Below are 16,518 nucleotides of genomic sequence, written 5' to 3'. Positions count from 1 at the left end.
TTTTTTTTTTTTTTTTTTTTTTTTCCTCTGGTGCTGGGCATTGAACTCGGTATTTCTGCTGCCAAAGTGAGCACTTGGGGATCAAACTCAGGACCTTGCGCTTGTTTGGCAGGCACAGTACCACTGAAATACATCCCCCGGCCCAGCCCTACTTTGTCATTTTTTTGACTGGACATGTTCAGATCTTTTATTGTTTGGGGAGCCTGTTTACCAGGGTTTGCAACCTGGTCCTCCCTAGGATTGGTTGTTGGGTAGGCCCATGAGATGGTGTTAGGGTTTAGATCTAAAGTGGCCTCCAAAAGCCTCAGTGTTTGGAAGATGATTGGATTATAGAGGTGCTGTACCCATTAGTAGAATAATCCATTTGTGACTCTATAGCTAAATATACTGTGAGGAGGTAGGGTCTGATTGGAAGAGTAAGGTCCTGAGGGTGTGAACTGGAAGGATATATGGCCCCCTCTGGCTCCTTCCTTCATTCTCTACTTCCAGGTCATCATGATGTGGAGCTTTCCTCAACCACACTCTTGCACTATGCCTTTCCTGCCTCAGAGCCAGCTGACTATGGACTAAAACCATGAGTCCAAATAAAATTCTGCTCCTTTAAATTGTAGGTATGAGTCAGAAGCTAAGAAAGGTGGAATTAAAGATATCAGTGATTTGCTTCTTTTTGTTGTTGACATTATTTTCACATGATCACTGTATGCTTACTTATAGGATAGAATAATCATGTAAAACCATGCCACAGACCTTGAGAAAACCTACTTAAATATTTTACATGAACAGCTTGAAAGCTCCTTTTTTTCAAGGTTAGCCAAAAAGGAAATACTTTAAATTGAAAGCTCTCTACAGGAGAGTAATACTTTTCTCTTCATCTTGCAAGACAGTATTCTTGTGTATCCTATGGCTTCTCTCTCTCTCCCACTCCTTTTTCTACCTGTCCACTGGCTGAGGACCTTCTCATCCTTCTTTTTCTCTGGCAACTACTTTTATCATTTGCACTGCAAGAAGGGTAGACAATCAAAGAGCAAGGGCCCATACTTAGAGAACTGGCTACATCATCTAAGGTTCTCTGTTCTCTTTCAGATTTTCTCTTAATCATTCATTGTTTCAGTGTTCTTATATTTTTGTCATTCAGATTCAGCAAGTTAAAAAATGCTAAATTCCAGGGATTTGGGCTTAGAATTGAGGAAAGCCTAATGCCTTTAGCTTAAACTAAACTGGTTTTCTGTGGTAGGTGAAGTGTAGGTCCTTTGCTTTCCACTTTGCATTGTTCATGTCTTTCTCCCTCACAATTTCACGGGGAACTGGTTTCTGGGGTAAGACAGAAAGAACAGCTGAATCTTCCTGTAGAATACTCTCTAGACTACTGAACAGTGATTCACTCAAGCAACGTGTTTGTTTACATATTGACTACCCTGAGCATCACTCAGGAAGGTCATTTCAGCCAGTCGATCTTTGTATTGAATAAATTTGATAAAATTATGGTTTTTCTATTTCCTGTTATCTTTTAAAAATTAATGAAAAAATATCAGTATTTGGTCATCCTGTATTTTAATAACTGAACTAGTAAGTGATTAATGGCACCAAAACTTAAAATTAGTATCTAAAAGTAAATTGTGGTATCATGAAGAGATATATACAAGTTATAGTGGCAGCATAGAGTAATGCAAAATTCTGTCATGGAGAGATATATGACCTAAACATTGAAAGACAAATTTAATTAGAAAAGGTATGTGTTCCAGGTAGAAAATTATAGGTACAAAGTTGGCTTGAAATTTCTGTCATGTTCAGGATCAGGATATTCAATTCCTTTTATTTTTTTCTTGGTGATGTTTTTATAGAATTAAAGGTATAGTTGTCCCTAATACTGTGCAATCTTTAATTTTTCTTTAAAAAGGTGCTTCCTGGGTGAGTTGGGGTTTAGTCAAAGGTGCTGAATTTACTGGCAAAGCAATCCAGAAAGGTGCTTCTAAACTCCGAGAACGGATTCAGCCAGAAGAAAAGCCAGTGGAAGTTAGTCCAGCTGTCAGCAAGGGGCTTTATATAGCCAAGCAGGCTACCGGAGGAGCAGCCAAAGTCAGCCAGTTCCTGGGTAAAGTACTTAAAATCTCTTACTCTCCAGTTAATTTAGAGCTGGGGATTTAGCTCAGTGATTCCACCGCCTGCCTTACAAGCACAAAGTCCAGAGTTCAGTCCCTGGTACCAAAAAAGAAAAAAATAGTTAATTTAAATGTTCACTTAGATAGTTCAACTTGAAAAAGAAAGAATTAGAACAAAACAGTTTCACCTTGTTACTCATAGTGGGACCTATGCCCAATATCAGTAGCCAACTGGGGGCCTTAGAAATCATTTCAGGCATCAGGCACACCTGATTCAGAATCTGCATTGTTTATAAGATCCCTAGGTGATTCTGTTAAATTCCTAGAAACTAATTAAAGGATTGTTTTTGTATGTGTTAGTACCATGTGTCTTTGAAAGCACTTCTGAGTGTATTTAAATATCTGTCTTGAATCTGTTTAAGGGCTATAACACATTCTTTATAGTCCTGCAGCTCACTACAGCAGTACAAGGTCAAGAGGGAGGGATATATAGTATTGTTTAAGCTAAGCAGATTTTGTAATTTTGTTGCCAGTCTTCCCAAGCAATATACTGCTTACTTTGTCTTAAGAATCATAGCAGTTGGGCCAGGGATTTAGCTTTGCCACCTGCCTCACGAGCACAAGGTCCTGAGTTCAATACCTGGTACCATTAAAAAAAAAAAGAATCATAGCATTAAGTTTGATGTGTTAAAATGATCAAAGTAATCCATAATGGTTACTATTAAATTTAATGAAATTATCGTTGGTATTCAGTATTCCTTGAATCAAATTTTGGGTTGTATGCTTTTGCAAATTTAAATACCTTACTATTATTTCACTGAAATATTTACTTATAGAAAAAATATAAATATGCTTAGCTGAAAAACACTAAAGGTATACCTACTGACTTTGTATTCCAGCAATCAGATAGAAAAAGTGGATGATTTTAAGCAGAAGTGCCAAGAAGAACATGTAGATCCAAGAGGCAAGGTTATCAGTAGACTATGCAAATACATCTTTAAACCAAATGTTAGCCTTTGTTTAAAACTAGCCAGCCTAGTATCTTGTCCTTAAGTAGAAATGTTAATATTAATGCAGAAGAACAATTGTACTTGCTTGTTTAGGAAGTTTGCTAAATAATAATGGTAAAATCAAGAAAGAAGCAATTTTTCTCTTTTTATGGTTACATTAGTTGATGGAGTTTGCACTGTAGCGAATTGTGTTGGAAAAGAATTAGCTCCACACGTTAAGAAGCATGGAAGCAAACTTGTTCCAGAATCTCTTAAAAGAGACAAAGATGGAAAGTCTACACTGGATGGTGCTATGGTTGTTGCAGCAAGTAGTGTTCAAGGTAATAAAAGGTCCCAGGCTTCTATTTATTTTTTTAATTTATTTTTGCAATTCTGGTGATTAACCCCAGGCTTTATGCATCCTGGGCAAGTGCTCTACCACATACTGATCATATCCTCATTCCTCATTATTTTAACTAGGGAGATCAATTTGTTTTGTTTTGCTTTATTTTTTGAGACAAGGTCTCACTGTGTAGCTCAGGTTAGCTTTGAACTCACAGTGTAGCCTAAGCTAGCCTTGACCCATAATCATCCTCCTGCCTCAGCTTCCCACATAATGGGATAACAGGTGTATGCTACCACACCCAGCAAGATCTATTTGTTTTAAGCTTGATTTACCTTTAAATATATTTGCAGGATTTTCAACTGTCTGGCAGGGGTTGGAATGTGCAGCTAAATGCATTGTTGACAATGTTTCAGCGGAAACTGTACAGACTGTCAGATACAAGTAAGTTGAATATTGTAATTTTAATGACTAAATCTCTTGTATCATTTGTAAAAGTCCATGATAGTTAAGATGATTGGGTGGTTATTTTGTTAAATGTCTAGAAACAATTTTCTTTTCACTCATCGTATTTCCTAAAGAGGGAGAATATTTTTAGCTTAACAGAATTCCTGTAACTTTGCTTTATATTGTTAATTATTATAAGTGTTAATCATTAGTGTAATAGGTTTGTTTTTTTTTAAAGCCTAGGATATTTTATATATCTTGTTAAGGATAATACGTGTTTTTCATAGTGATATTTGCCTGCAAAAACTTGATTAAACTATAGGGCCTCATTATCATATACCCCATTCTGTATACCAAGACCACTATGTATTTATACTGAAATGGAAAGAGAATTTTCTTATATTTCATTTAAGAAATGAACAAACTTAGAAGTGATTGATTTATTTGTACAAGCTTATCTGATCACTGGTATTATGATTTCTTTCTGATTTGGCTTTGAGATTTCTCTGGAGAATGCCTATAAATTTCTACTCCTATCTAATGAGGCTCCAGGAGAGGTTGTTGTGGATGTTTGCAGTGTAGCTTTCAGTTGCTTCTCCCACCCCCTAAAATTTGTTCATTTTTGTTTTTATTTTTTGTTAGTACGTTTGCAATACATAATGTTTACATTCCTTGTGAGATTGGTACATGTACATACCCCATCTTAATTCTTTCTCATCCCCTTACTCTCCCCATTTTCCCCCTCCCTTTATCTCCTGATCCCCTTCCCATTTGAGAAAGATGTCTCCTTACTGCCTATTCTTATTTATAATTTGCATTTTTCCTATAAGAGAAATCATGCTGTATTTACGCTTATGTGTCTGATTTATTTTATTAAACGTGATGGTCTCAAAGTATATCCATTTTCCTACAAATGACTCAAGTTTCTTCTTCTTTTTGACAGATTAGTACTCTATCGTGTATAAATACCATAATTTCTTTATGTTTATATGTTGATGGAAAATCATCTTCCAAGATTTAACTATTATGAGTTGTGCTGCTATAAACATAGGTATTCATGTGTCACTCTAACGTGTCATTAACTCAAGATACCTAGAAGAGTAATCGCTGGGCCAAATGGAATTTCTATTTTTAGTTTTTTGAGAAATCTCCATATTGATTTCCATAGTGGTTGTGGTAGATGGTACAATGCCCAGGTGTCCAACCTGTGACTAGGTGTCCCTCTCACAAGAAACTAGTTTATGCTGGCAGACACCCTTGTGACATTAACCAGTTTAATCCTACCAAAATAGATACTCTCTGGGACACCACTGACTGGTAAGAGAAGTTTGTGTGTGCTGGTGAGGTTGCACACAGGTGGTAGTACAACAAAACAGGAAGCAATAAAAACAGGGTAGGTAAGCAAGAGCAAATGGCAGGGAGTAGGAGAGGAAGGCTATGGGACTGTAACCCTGTTAAGGCTCTGAGGGCATCATTGCTTCTCTTTGGCTTTTCCTGTGAGGAGAATTGGGTAGTTTAAAGGAAACAAATGTGAAAGAGAAACTTACATGACTCTCTGGTGTTGACCATTCATTTTTTAAAGTGGCCAGTAACTGTGATTTGTTAGGTTTTGAGTCACTTAGAAGAGGAACAAGCATGCTACCTTACAAACAACCATTCTAGGAAGGAAATTTTAACTAGGCCTAATGTGAAAGGATCCACATGGCTCATACAACTTGTGATAGATCTACAAATGGATATCATGGCAACAACTGAAAACAGATTTATTTCAACTGGTGGTAAAGATGGGATTGGCAGCAAGATCTGCTTTTAGCTCTTCATTCTTTCTGCCTTACATACTATCTTTAAGTATTAGAGGAATCAAGGTCTGAAAATTAAATCTAGTCTGAAGGACCAGAGTTGTTCTTAGCTTTGATTTAGTTTACATCTTATTTACAAAGAAAAAAAATAGTATTAATGGTGTTCGCTATTCTTGGTCATTTGTACTTATTACCCATTAATAACATTTAAGTCCTTCCATATTAACACTTAATTTTTTTAACATTATTATCTCCATTTTATGGTTTAGGTCCCCAAAGTATAACGTGTTAAATATCTTGTTAAAGACTACACTTTCAAGCTGGGCTTAATGGTGCTTGCGTGTAATCCCAGCACTCTTGAGAGGCTGAAGCATGTGGATCACAAACTTGAGCCCAGCCTAGGCAATTTAATGACTTACTGAGATCCTGTCTCAAAATAAAAAGTACAAAAAGGAGGTTGGGGCATAACAGTGCAAAGATCCCATTTTGATCCCCCCCCACACACACATACACCACCACCAAAGCAAACAGACAAACAAAAGTCCTTACTAAGTTGTATAGCTGGATTATAAACTATGTGTCTCTGTCACCAGAGCCTATGCTTTGCAGTACAGAAAAAGTGCTGTGTCACCACTGCAATGGTGGGTAATGTATGCAAGAGTTAGTACTCTACAGTTATTTTCTAACACTATCTCAAAACGTTTTTGGATTTCTTTTGGCATAAGAAATACTAAAGAATTTCTGTTCTAATTGGTTTAATCTGCTCAATCAGGGGCATGGGTACCCTTGAATCAAAGCCAAATAGCACACCATCTTAGAGTATCAGTTGAAAAAATGTAAAAGAAAATACAGGATACATCTGAAATGCTTTTGCTAGAAATGTGAAAACTCGGGCCTTCCGTGTCACCTTTTCTTATTTGTGGCACTGACCTCTCACAAATAGTCATTATGTATTTGACTTGAATAGCTAAGGCACAGCTAGAAGAATAGTTTATTTTGTAGTAAAAGGAAGAAAACGAAGTACCTTTTAGGCCAAAAGTGAATTGCATTTAGGTTATCATGAGCATTTGTTAGCACAAACAATTCGGCAGTCATATTAGAAAATGGAAGTGCTCATTGGGTTTCTCCAATACTGAGATTCACATACATAGGAAGTACTAGGTTCTGATGTTGATTTTGTGTTTTAGTCTGTAGTGAAAATTATATGATATGACAGGCAGGATATTTTAAAAGTGGTTCTGAGTTCATTGATTTGTGTAGTGTATATAGGTATTCTTTTTATCCTTTCCTGCAAAGGTGCCTGCAATGCAGAAATCCAACAAGTGAGAATTTAGTTAAGTAACTTTTATTGTACTATCAACAAGCAGAATATTTGTGTTGTTCTATGCTGATCCAACTGGTGATAGTATAATAAAGAATATTTGTGATATTTATGCCTGTGATAAAGCATTACTCTCCCAAGAAGTTGTTTTAAATCTGCCTGAGTTATATGCATTATGCCCAGGAGAAACAAATATGAACTTCTTTATCTTTTTTTTTCATTGAATTTATTGATACTTTTTAGGTACACAGTGTAGTTACATTCGTCATTGGGATCTTGTAACTTTACATGACAGACCTTGATTCTCATTTTTTCCCCATTCCCCTGACCTCCCTTCACCTCCTCCCCTCCCCTTCGTTGATATTTTGTATCATTCTCTTAGTTTCCATTGCATTGATTTCTGCTCTGATCTTTATAATTTCCTCCCTTGTATGAGCTTAGGGTTTCTCTTGCTCTTCTTTTTCTAGGATCTTAAGATTTATCATAAGTTTATTTCAGTTTGCTCTGTTTTCCTAGTGTGAGCATTCACTGCTATGAATTTTTCACGTAGAACTGCTTTCATTGTGTTCCATAGATTCCTGTATGTTGTGTTGGCATTATCATTTTTTGTAAAAACTGACTAATTTCTTCTTTAATTTCCTCTGTGACCCATTGATTGTTCAGGAGAGTATTGTTAGATTTCCATGTGTTTGTGAAGTTCTTACTGTTTCTTATGTTATTGGTCTCCAGCTTAATTGCTCTGTGGTCTGATAATATACATGGGGTAACTTCAATTCTTTTACATTTATTTAAACATGTTCTGTGAACTAGTATGTGTTCTATTTTGGAGAATGACCCATGTGCAGCCAAAAAGAATGTATATTCTGATTTTGTGTGGTGGAACACTCTGTAGACATCTGTTAAGTGCATTTGTTCAAAGCTTGGTTCAGTTTTAGTACTTGGTTGTTGATTTTTTTTCTAGATGATATATTTGTGATGGTGAGATATTTAGGTCCCCCACTACAATTGAATTAGTACTTATTTGGTTTTTTTCATGTCCCTTAATATTCATTTTGTATAGGTAGGGTCATTAATATTTGATGCATATATATTTATGATTGTCATCTCTTCCTCTTGGATTGTTCTCCTTACAAGGATGTAGCGACCCTCTTTGTCTCTCTTAGTTTTGGTTTGAAATTTATTTTGTCTGCAAATAAGATAACTACCCCTGCCTTTTTCTAGGCTCCTTTCACATGGAGAACTATTTTCCACACTTTTCCTTTCAGAGTATGAGTTTCTTTTTTAACTACGTGTGTTTCTTGTGTACAACATATTGTTGGATTTTGCTTCTTAAACCATTCCTCCAGTCTATTTCTTTTGATTGGTGAATTGAAGCCACTAACATTGATAGTTATAACTGATCTGTATTGACTTATCATTGTCATATTATTATCCTGTTGTTGGCTCTTTTTATCCCCCCCCCCCTTTAATTTCTTGCCTTGCCTGAATGATTTGCTCTGTTGGGCCTCATGGTGTTGTGACCTTGTTTGTCTTACTCTAGGATATTGTTTAGATTGTTTGGAGTGCTGGTTTGGTAGTCATGAAGTTTCCCAGGTGTTCTTTGTCATGGAAGTATCTTGTTTCCCCATCCTTTTTTTTTTTTTTGAGACAGGTTCTTACTATGTAGTTGAGACTGACCTGGAACTCACTATGTACTCCAGGCTGGTCTCAAACTCACAGTGATCCTCCTGCCTCAGCCTCCCAAGTGCTGGGATTACAGGTGTGCATCACCATGCCTGGCTCCCCATCCATTTTAAAAGAGAATTTTGCAGGATACATCAGTGTAGGTTGGATGTGGTTTTATTTTAGGGCTTGAACTACCTCACTCCAGGCTCTCCTTGACCTGAGTGTTGTGTTGAAAAGTCTGCTGTGATTCTAATGGGCTTTCCTTTGCATGGGATATGTTTCTTTTCTCTCACTGATTACAGTATTTGTTCTTCTGGTGGGTTTCCAGTATCTTGACTATTATACGTCTAGGTGTAGTTTTTGCTGTTGGTTTTTTTTTTGTTTGTTTGTTTTTTAATCATGGCTAGTTAGAGTCCTCATTTATCTGTTTGGAAACTTTTCTATCATTAATTCTGTGAATAGTTTTTTTTTTTAATGTCATTTTTACTTTCTCCTGCTACTTCATGGACTCCTATCAGTCTTTTTTGCATCATCTAGGAGTTGTTGGATAGAATTCTCATGATCCCTTACTGTGTTTAAGAGATCTGTCTTTTCATGGTCACTGACTGCAATACAATCTTCTGTATCTGAAATTCTATCTTCACATTTGTTCATCCTGCTGAAAATGCTTTTATAGAGTTTTTAATCTCCTGGATATCTGTTTGAATCTGTTTCATGGTTTCCATTTCTTTCCTGTGCTGGGCATTCATACCTTCTACATGGTCCTGAACTCATCTTTTTTTTTTGGTCTATTTCTCTTGTAGAGTCTCTAATCATGTCTTTTCTTGCACCTACCATATCTGTAGTTATCTAGGAAATTATTTCTGTTTTGAATTTTTCTAGAGCCTGATTGATCTGTTTTGTTCCTTCCTGTGATATGAGTTTGAGGTGCCCTGATGGTTGATTGTCAGTCTTTTCCACTTCTTTTTCCCTAGAATTTGCCATTGCTGAACTGTAAGTCTGTATTTGTGCTTTGCTTACATGTTTCCTCATTTTATTTTTGTTGTTGGTGCTTTCCTTGGTTTAATTCCTGGTTTAGTACATTGATCTTCCTGATATATATAGCTGCTCTTTTGGTTTTGAGTCTCTAATGACTCAGAGACACTCTCATTTTCATAATATCAGGAAGGACAACTGATTAAATCAGTCACAACCCTTTAGCCCAGTTGATTCTGTTAGCAACACAATAGCATCAGGCACAGCTTAGAAACTGAGTAATAAAATCGTCTTTCACCATGTTGAATTAAATAAAAATCAAGGACCAGCCAAAAATGTGTTTATAGTGAATAAACTCTTTACCCTTCAGAATGGGGACTTAGAAAGTGTTGGGTGGAGAAGAGATAGGTAAAAGAATAGAAGGTTTCAAGTGAAGCCAGAGCACACAGACAGGATGATCACATAAACTCTAGGAAACCATTGAAGACAAGAGGGAAAGACAGAGTATAAGAACAAAGACAAGAATAGAACAACTTAACAGTAGTAGGGAAGTTATAAATTGTACTCACTTTCCTTTGAATCTAATCTCACTTGAGTGAAGGAAAAAGAAGAAAAGAAAAAGAAATTCAAATTAGGGCATGAACAAAAAGGGAGATGAAGAATAATGTGGAGGAGCAAGAGACTGGGAAAAAGAAGAAAGAAAAGAGAATTTATAGAGTGGGAAAAAATAAAAATTTTTAAAAATAAAAATTAAAAGAAAGAAAAAAAATTTTAAGAGCCTCTTTCACGGTGTATCTGTGGTGTTACAGTAGATAATGTGGGCAGCAGCATACAGAACTAAGTCAGTTAGTCTCAGGTAGTCTGCAGCAGACCCTGGAGATTCAGGCTGAATTCTGACTGCATGGCCCAAGATGAGCTCGCTGACATCCTGCAAGGTTCTACTGCAGGTTCCAGCTGCCCTTCCCCTGAAGATAGTCCAAGTTTGGATGGGAACTACAACTACAGAGGTCTGATGTGCCTTTATTGTAGTTGTTCACTTCTGTTCTATCTTCTGGAGCTCAGTACAATGGCCTTTATGACCACCTGTGCCTCTGCAGTGTGGATCCAGGTACTGGCACAACCAGGAGGCCCAAAAGCTTGGGGGGTGGGGGATGCTGCAGAGGCACCCGCACAGCTGGGCAGTCCTTACCAGTCTGCTCTGATGAAGGCCTCTGGGTGCTGGAGGTGAGGGAACAGCTCATAAACTTCCTTGTCTGATTTCTGGTGGTATGAGCTGAAACAGAATTATCTACTCTTAACATTTTTAGGTAAATGTATAGGAATTAACCAAGACTCATTTATTTTTGTCAGTTAATACTTTTGTCTTATTTTAGATTTAGGAACATGAAGCCCAACAGGGACAATGAAAACAATAAGTAATTTTAAACCCATTATCCTAATTACAGTATAGTTCCTATTAAATAATTCATTATTCTTATACATAGCTTCTAGATTTCATTACTAAGCTTCCTTTTTTGCGCTTTTGTTTTAAGGCAAGTAACTAATCTAGTAAGTTAGATCTGTTTTTATTTTCCTTTAGCAGTATTTCATCTTTGATTATATACCTATGGAAAAATAAGCTTAAAGATATTTTCCTGTAAGAAATTTGTTTTGTGTCACAATGTTTTATTGGTTTGTTTAGTGGAATTTAATTAAAATCTATTAAATTTCTATGGATTGAAGGAGTAACTCCAATTGTAAATGTTCTATACCTGAAACCACTTCTATTTGATACTTACTGGAAATTATTCAGAATTATTCTTATCTTTTCTAGGTATTAGTAGAAATATTTAAATATTGTCTTTATGCCCATCACTGTTTTTTTCTTCTAAATATTCTCAGTTCCCTGTCAGATCCACATATAGTGTGGTTCCCAGGTCCTTATTCTGTTCATCTTCAGTTTGTATTTTATTAGGGACAAGTGAAAGTTTATCAGTGTTCTTTGCAAACTACAGCATCCCAAGTTAAATGTGATGCTGACCACATCTGTTATGATCAATTCAAATATAGTGGCATTTGTTGCCCTTCTTTTGGTCACATTTTGTTCTTGATAAATATGGTACACAAGACAAAAGAGTATACATTTTGGTAGATATTTTATGAAACTTATTTTGCAGGTTGTGGTGGTACATACCTGTATCAGCACTTTGGGAGGCTGAGAAGGAAGATCACAGATTTGACCCCAGCCTGGGCAACTTAGGCCCTGTCTCAACATTAAAAATGGGGTTTAAAAAAAAGGGGGCTGAAGATTTAGCTCAGTGAAAAAACCCTGGGTTCATTCCTTTGCACTGCCAAACAAACAAAAATCTTTACACTTTAAAAGAATAAATCTTTATATCCCCAGCCCAAGATCCTCTCTTTATGCTCTTAATTTTACTTCATTGATTTTTTTAACCCATTAAATCATTTTTTTCATTTACGATTTTGCTTTTGAGGTGATTCATATTAGACAGCTTTTTCCAGTTTGAATTATCAGTAGATATAAAAGATGAATTTTTTATAGAGATATTTTTTCCAAAAAATTTCATGGGTAAGGTCTAATCACATGCTTACTTACCTCTGCCCTGACTGATCTTGTTCCAATATTTAATGCTTTTTAAGATTAATGGATTTGCAATCTATAGATCTTGCAGTGTTCTCACTTAGCTTACCTTTCCATTTTATCCCGCCAGTCTTTAAACCATGCCCATTCATAATCTGTTTATTCTTTGTGAGGTTTTATACTTTGTTCTCTCTTTCACATTTTATAGACAAGTCTGTATTTTCTGTTAACTTTTTTTGTCTTAATCTTTGGGCTTAAACATCCCAACTATGTACCACTACAGACTTTACACCACCATGTCCTGTTGATTTTTATATTTAATCCTTGCCCTCAACCCTCACTATCTTAGGATAGACTGTAATTATTTTTCATCAGCTCACACCTGTTAGCTAATTGGTCTCTGCCTCTAGTCTTATGCTCTTTAATTCACAAGGCAGCCAGAGTTAGAAGGATGTTTTAAGATTTATTATGCTGTTTCTTTGCTTAAATTTTGTTTTAAACTCATTAGTTTTACCTACAAGTTCCCTCATAAACTAGCCACAAGCCTTCTGGTTTGATGGGTAGATTAATTTAAAACTATTTCCAGTTTAAATATTCCAAGTACTTTCAAGGATAGTTTTGATGGTTACATAAAATTAACTTAAAAGATAGACACATTTGAAAGTTGATATGGCTGAAATGCTGCTATAATTAGTAAAATGTAGAAAAATTGCCTTTGTAGACAGATGACTCTGAACGCAATGAAGAAATTTATGAAAAGTCCACTTCACACTGTAAATTAAATCCTGTTGTTTAGGGCATGCTTCATACTAATTTTTATTCTTTGGTAGTGTTAATATCTAAAGATCCAAATTAAGTTATTGAAAAATATACCTAGAAAAAACCTTATATTCTCTTTTTTAGATAGGTTTCTGGGAGGGTATTTTTGTTTTTTGTTTTGTTTTGTTTTCGTTTGTTTTTTGCAGTGTAATTTGAAGAAAATGACTGGAAGTTATTTCTGCTTAAAAACAAACTCATATTCCCATAATTTAAAAGACATTTATAATGATTCTCAGAGTAATAGATGCCTATTTGGAAAACTGGTTCTAAGGTATATCGGAAGGCAGAGGTGATAAGTGAAGGTGTACTTTAAAGAAATAAAACTGATGAAAAGCCATTTAAGACATGGTAGTACTTTAGAATGTAATAGAAATAGAGAACTTGTTCATTCAAAATGTAGGTCTCCAGTTTTAATATAAAACATTCAGATATAGTTCACAAAGTACCTATGAATCTTCATGTGGAAGAGAAAATGTAAAATTTTGCAGGTTTTTCCTTGTTTTGTTATTTGGGAAAACTTGATAAGAAAAGGTTGGCATCAGAAAAGGGGTTAAGAAAAAAATAAAACATAGGGAAATAAGTTTTAGAATCTCCTTGTATTGGCTTTCAGATTGCATTTTCTCAGACATGGCATTAAAGACATATTGATAATTACTCTGTTTTATAATTTCACAAGAACTTTTCTGTACATTGGATGTTCAAGAAACTGAAGTGGATAGAGCAGATATTACTCATTTCACTCATTCATTAAATATTTATTGAATGTCAGGCACTGTTATAGATGCTTAGATGTGTTAATGAACAAAACAATTTTCATCTCCAGTGGGGTTGTAAAAGGTGGTAAGTTATAGAAGAAAGAGCAGTTTAAGGGGGGATTGATGAGCGTTGATGTGGGACATATGGAAGAAGGCCATTGAGCAAGTTAGATACTGATAGGATGGTAGTTGGACTGACTTGAAGAAAGTGAGATGGTGAGCCATGGGAAGTCCAGGCAGAGATTAGCTGATACACAAGTCCTAAGGCCTTTGCGTGCTTGGTGGGTTTAAGGGACAGTAGGAAGGCCAGTGAGTTTGTAGTAGTGAGTGATATCAAGGAGAAAGTTATAGACTCTCTGTTTATAGAGAAACTCAGATTCCTATAGTTTAAAAGTTCATTTATAATGACTAGATTCAGTGAAAATTTTTCCTTACACAGGTGTTTCCAAAAAAGGAAGGTTAAAAAAATTACTGATTATTAACATATATTTATGATTTCATTGTACATTCTCTCTCTTTTTTAAGATACGGTCATAACGCAGGAGAAGCTACACATCATGCAGTGGATTCTGCCATCAATGTTGGTGTAACTGCCTATAATATTGATAACATTGGTATAAAAGCAGTGGTGAAGAAAACTGCAAAACAAACAGGACAAAAACTCCTTGAGGACTATCAAATATCTGATAATTCTCAGAAGGAAGGTGAAGAAGGAACATCAAATACAAAAATTAGAAGACAGAAGGATGAAAAGAAAGAAGCAAAGAAGAAAGATAAATGATGAAATTAGCAATACCACAGCCTTTCCAGATGGGGAAAATAAGCAAATATGGAATTCTCCAACACATTAACTAGTATTTTTTTAATGTATTCATTCCTATCAAACGACTACCATAAGTGTTCTGGCATGTATTCATTCCACTTACAAGGAAAACAATCAGTATTATTGTATCTGGCCTTTAGAAATAATGAAGTTATATTCTTAATAAGTTTATTTTTGCCCTAAATGTGGCTAAAATATTTTTTCAGTTAAAATACAGCTTATAATATATGAGCTATAAATCTCACTAAACCTAATAATATTTTAATATTTTTCTATCTGCTATCTTTCAGAAAGAAAAGGAAATTATATATTTACATAAAATCTGTTATTTAGTAAGCTTAGCTCTATCTATACTGGGAAAGAATGACCTCTAAAATACTGTATATTCTTTTTGCACTAATTGTGGATCTCTTTAGGTACTTGTCAGAATTTTCAGTGTGTATTCTAAATAAAAACAATCTAAAAGAATTCCCAGATTCCATTTTCAAACAGGAAAGAGACTGATTATGGAAAATAAAAATGAGATTTTATGAAACTATTTGGTAGCTTGCCTGTTTGTTAGGAAATGAGGTATTTTTCATTTAAAATGAATAAAAATATATATTTAAGTCTTTTAGATTGTGACTGGTTTTGATGTATTTACAAACCTAGGATATTTTACAGTATTAAGTAATTGAATTTACCGATGATAAATATATTTTTATTTTTTGATTCATTCATTGGGATTTATATTTAAAAGCTAATAAGTTAACAGGGGAAGGATCTATTTATGGTCAAGGTAAAGGGATGAAACGTTAGGCTTATCCCATGATACGTAAGCATAAGCAGTTTCTACTCTGGCAGAAGACAGAATACTCTGATCTTTAAGCTGCAAGTATATGAGTAAAGATCTAATGACAGTTATGCTTACTGATTTAAAAGATTAATATTGGTAATTATAGCTATCATCTATATAATTTCTGAACTTCTAGTGGCTAATTAGACTTTATTTGAAACTAGCCAAAGAATGCACTTTGTGAATAAAGAAATTATCTGACTTGCTTGGCCTCATATGTATTTATTGGGCTGGTGGTGGGGCTTTTTCCTAAGGCCAGTGATACTAGTTGTTAAAACAGAAATAAAATTGAATTGGTAAATAGCTTCCAATCAGTCTCTGCTTTAAGTTTTTAAGAGATGGAATGCCAAATAATAAAGCCTAACATTTGAAAAGTTACCTTAGAGGTCTGCAGATACCTCCCAGCTGGCTATTTGTTTTTCAAAAATAGTTTCATTGGTGCACAGTTATATCTGTTTACATATTGTCTATGGCTGCTCTCTAGTGGGAAGACATTATAAGGTCCAGAAGCCTAAAATATTTACTCTGAACCTTTACAAGAAAAAGTAAGCTGACTTGTGTCTTAAAATAGAGCTTTTTGTCTTCATAGAGTTGGATATAACATTCTCCAGGCACATGAATACATTCCCCAATTCAGAAGCTCTCTGAACCCTGTCATTGAGGGTTTTTATGGAGACCTCATTACATAAGAATAATTCAGTCATTGGCCGTTGGTGATTAACGCAGTCCCAGCCCTCTGGAGGTCATGGAGTGGAGGATCAAATAGAAACTTAAACTTCCAGTCTTCTAGCCACATAGTTTCTCTGGAATTCAGTCCCCATGTCTTAAAAGTGACCTTATTGACATAAACTCAGATAAGGTTGAAAGGGTATTAATTACAAATGGTAAAAGACATTAAATTCTGCCAGGAACTAGGCACTAAGAACAAATACCTGTCTGTTGGAAAAACAATCTCAACCTGCAAAAGATTAAAACTAGACCCTTACCTGTCACCATGCACTAAATTAAAATCCAAGTGGATTAAAGATCTAAATATTAAAACAGAAACACTAAACTTGCTGGAAGAT

General features: G+C 35.2%; 1 protein-coding gene across 7 annotated transcripts in view; it reads left to right on the top strand.

The window, feature by feature from the left end:
* The window catches only part of Spart (spartin), a 63,980-nt gene extending 47,826 nt beyond the window's left edge, over nt 1-16,154 (top strand). For all 7 annotated transcript variants that reach the window (XM_033759974.1, XM_010623938.3, XM_010623939.3 and 4 more), the window contains 4 exons: nt 1,898-2,092; nt 3,271-3,429; nt 3,785-3,875; nt 14,319-16,154. In XM_033759974.1, coding sequence (XP_033615865.1) covers nt 1,898-2,092; nt 3,271-3,429; nt 3,785-3,875; nt 14,319-14,574 — 701 coding nt within the window. In that variant the 3' untranslated portion in view covers nt 14,575-16,154. The remainder of the gene's footprint in view (nt 1-1,897; nt 2,093-3,270; nt 3,430-3,784; nt 3,876-14,318) is intronic.
* The last annotated feature ends 364 nt before the right edge of the window (nt 16,155-16,518 follow it).

The sequence above is a fragment of the Fukomys damarensis genome, unplaced genomic scaffold (assembly GCF_012274545.1).
Source record: "Fukomys damarensis isolate Sample0158 unplaced genomic scaffold, DMR_v1.0_HiC HiC_scaffold_38, whole genome shotgun sequence".
Lineage (NCBI taxonomy): Eukaryota > Metazoa > Chordata > Mammalia > Rodentia > Bathyergidae > Fukomys > Fukomys damarensis.
This window is presented reverse-complemented; position numbering and strand designations above follow the sequence as displayed.